Source organism: Pyxicephalus adspersus, chromosome 7 (assembly GCF_032062135.1).
Source record: "Pyxicephalus adspersus chromosome 7, UCB_Pads_2.0, whole genome shotgun sequence".
Classification (NCBI taxonomy): domain Eukaryota; kingdom Metazoa; phylum Chordata; class Amphibia; order Anura; family Pyxicephalidae; genus Pyxicephalus; species Pyxicephalus adspersus.
The window spans coordinates 48,704,239-48,707,489 of NC_092864.1; the positions used below are offsets into that span (position 1 = coordinate 48,704,239).

At 35.5% G+C, this 3,251-nt stretch overlaps 1 protein-coding gene across 1 annotated transcript in view; it reads right to left on the reverse strand.

Moving 5' to 3' along the window:
- The window catches only part of LOC140335611 (acetylcholine receptor subunit alpha-1-A-like), a gene marked incomplete in the record, with an annotated part of 13,570 nt that overhangs the window by 9,608 nt on the left and 711 nt on the right, over positions 1 to 3,251 (reverse strand). Inside the window, 2 exon segments of the mRNA XM_072418365.1 lie at positions 1,438 to 1,604; positions 2,116 to 2,183. Of these exon segments, the coding sequence (XP_072274466.1) occupies positions 1,438 to 1,477 (40 nt within the window).

The window sequence follows — 3,251 nt, forward strand, 5'->3', positions numbered from 1 at the left end:
CAGTTATGTAGCTAAAAATACTCATTGCTTCCTCTCACCTGCATCTGCCAGTCAAGAATATCCTTTCCGCATTACAAAACGTCTAATATAGATTTCCATTTGTGACAATAACTCAACATCAAAAAAGATTTTAGAAAAGGTTAAAATGTGCTAGAACCATCAGGCAATTTCTTATATTTTTAAGGACACACAAAATAAAAAAGGAGAAGTGATAATGCTTACAGGAACCAGTAGGGTAGATTTACTAAAGGAGTAGAGCTTCTTCACTTTCAAAGTATAAATAAGGTCAAAAACGAATAGTCGAATGAGGTGAAACAAAGTTAAAATGAATTTTGATAAAAAATAAACAATCACCAAGGCCTTGCTGTGGGCTGACAACACACAATAATTTTGTGGAATGAGTGATGTCAGCCATGTCCAGTATTTTACTAAATTCCTCACTCAGACCCACTCAGTATACAGAAATTAGACAACAATCATGTTTTAGAGTCCAGAGAGGAACTATGATAGGTAATTATAGTCTGAAAGTACACAGAACGTGTATCTGATAAGGTATGACAGGTATGTTTTTTGCACTTATTGAACAAAATTTTCAATGGTGTACTCACAGACCACAATGCTGGAAAGAGAATCTGTTATTGTTAACATACATCTGAATTATGATTTATGGACTTGTACAGCCAGTGCTAGTCCTTCTTTTAGTCATAGGATCCATAGAATATTTCAATTATTTTTTTTTCATGTGTTACTGCTTGATTTGTGTTACAAATCTACAACTGGTGTTTTGCTGGCAATTTATTTTGAGACTTTTTTTTTAAATGCTTGCTCCACCCATAGGACATCCTATATCTCTGGATTATGTTCCATGATGGAATTTATTATTGTTAATGAAGATAGAACTCTAAATATGAGCATCTCCTCAAAAACAAAACCTCATTTCTAAATACAGTCTAAACGTGTGAAACTTAATAGAAGTACAATTTTTTCACAATTATCAGTCACAATCCTATTTTAATTTTCCCTTGCTGCACTGGGGCAATAAAGAGCCAGAAAGACATTTTATCTTCCAGGTACACATTTTAGTATATTTAAATTGTGATAAAAACTATATTTCCTGAACACACCCTAAACTAGATATGAATAAACTCAAAGTTTTCAATATGAACTATACAGCAAACAGAAAACTGCATAAAGCAACATAAATAGTTACTCTGACTTGATATAGATGAGGTTGTGCACAATATATAAATGTACTATTCCATGCACTAACCAAATGAGACACTCCAAAACAATTGCATGTAATGCAAAGATGCCTAAAATTCTTAGACAGGTGTGTCAGTGACCATATGAAACAGACATTGCTAATAGAAAAAAAAAAAACTTGTCAACAATTTACACCAAAACTTGGCACCCCCACATACATAAAAATCAAAGTACCTGTAATAAGGAGAATAAAATGTATGACAGTGAAATCCATTTCCACGCAGCTCTCTTGGCTCCTGCTCTCTGGTTACAAGTCTGTAGAGTTCCTGTGAGGGGGACGGTCTCTGTGTCTTCCATTCCACTCTTAGGAAGGACATAACTGGACTATTGTGGTTTCACACCTGTTCAACCAGACAGCTGAAGGTTAAGAAACATGTGCTGAAGGATTCACTAAGATTTCCTGTTCAAGTTGGCATGAGATTTTTTTACACTGACACAAATAAAACTTTTTTAAAAATAGTTTTTGTTTGGTTTACAAAGATAATAACAGGAGTCAGACCAAAAAAGGAACTAGGATTTGTAAGGCATTATAGTACTTTACAGGATCAATTCAACTTCACTTAGAACCAAGTCTAAGTGAAGACCAAGATGAACATTGTTACAGCAATGTAGCTAGAAAAAGTCAGGAAAAGGCTAGAACTTTTTTTAATGAATACAAATTGTTAATCATTGTTTGTAGCATATTATGCATGGTAATAAACTATGATGCATTCCTAGATGCACTTTAAATGCATCTAAAAGAATTCTAAAGTTCTAAAAGTTCCAATGTGTAGATACGAGGTGAACTCTCTCATTTTCCACCTATGGCATCCAAAATGTTTTATAAGGATAGCAGATCCTAATTAGTGTTACCAAGTTCTGGTTCATAGACGGGTAGCTATCAGTCCATCAACTCCCAAACTTCAGCCAGGAGTTTTCTCCTATAGAATATGGAGACAATCATATGGCAAACAGTATTCCACCACCATATTTCCACTTGATCACATTCTCATAAGCCGATTTCAGGACTGTCTGTATTTTAATTGCTGATGCAGTATACTATTATGGTTTTTGTAGACATAAACCCTATCCTGGTTCTATCCACCAGGTGCTGATCTATCAGGGTGACAGGGTGGAGCAAACTTGGGAGTCAATGATTACCTTATAACAAAAAGTGCTTGAATACAGACTGGTAAAATAACAAGGTATTTTTTAATGAAAATACACAATTTACACAATTTCATGATTGCAAACAATGAAAAAAGTAACAAGCTTTTATGAGACTTAGCCATTAGCTTTAGATCAGCTACATTTTTCTTCCATCATTCCAGTGCTTAAAAATGCTTGGTAGCACATTACCAGCGTTTGCTATCTCCAAATCATCCTTTATCTTAGGTTACAGCTGTTAATGCCTTGTGCAGAATCAGTTTGCTATTTCAAACCTTAGTCTTTTCCCATCATTCTGTATTGGCAGAATCCCACTCACCGTGCTGGTTCTTCTTAGTAAATCTGTAAAGTAAATCTGTTTTTATTTGCATTTTAAAGTTTAAATACAAGCTGTACAGCCAGAAAAAGAGAAAAATGAAAAGAAAATTTTACATCCAACAATAAACAACAAGGGGGGGGGGGGAGGACTAGGGATGATAGAGGGGCTAGTGGGGTGCACCAGGGATTGGTAACGTAAAAGAGGAGCATGTGATCTATTCTATTGGTAAATCAACCATATTGACCATTGGGAGTTATATGCCTCATTGTTGTTGTCATCCATGGCTCTGAGTTCTTCCAGTCTCATAAGCTTGTTGACCTGAGCAACCCATGGGGCCTTTTTCAATAAAGCTCTCAAAGGCTGGAGAGGATACACTATTATCAGTGAAGCTGGGTGATCCAGCAAACCTGGAATGGATGTGGTCCAGGATTGAAAACATTTGCTAACAAATAGAAAGCTACTTTTAAGAAATCCATTCCAGAATTGTAGATCACCTAGCTTCACTGATGAAAGTGTATCCTCT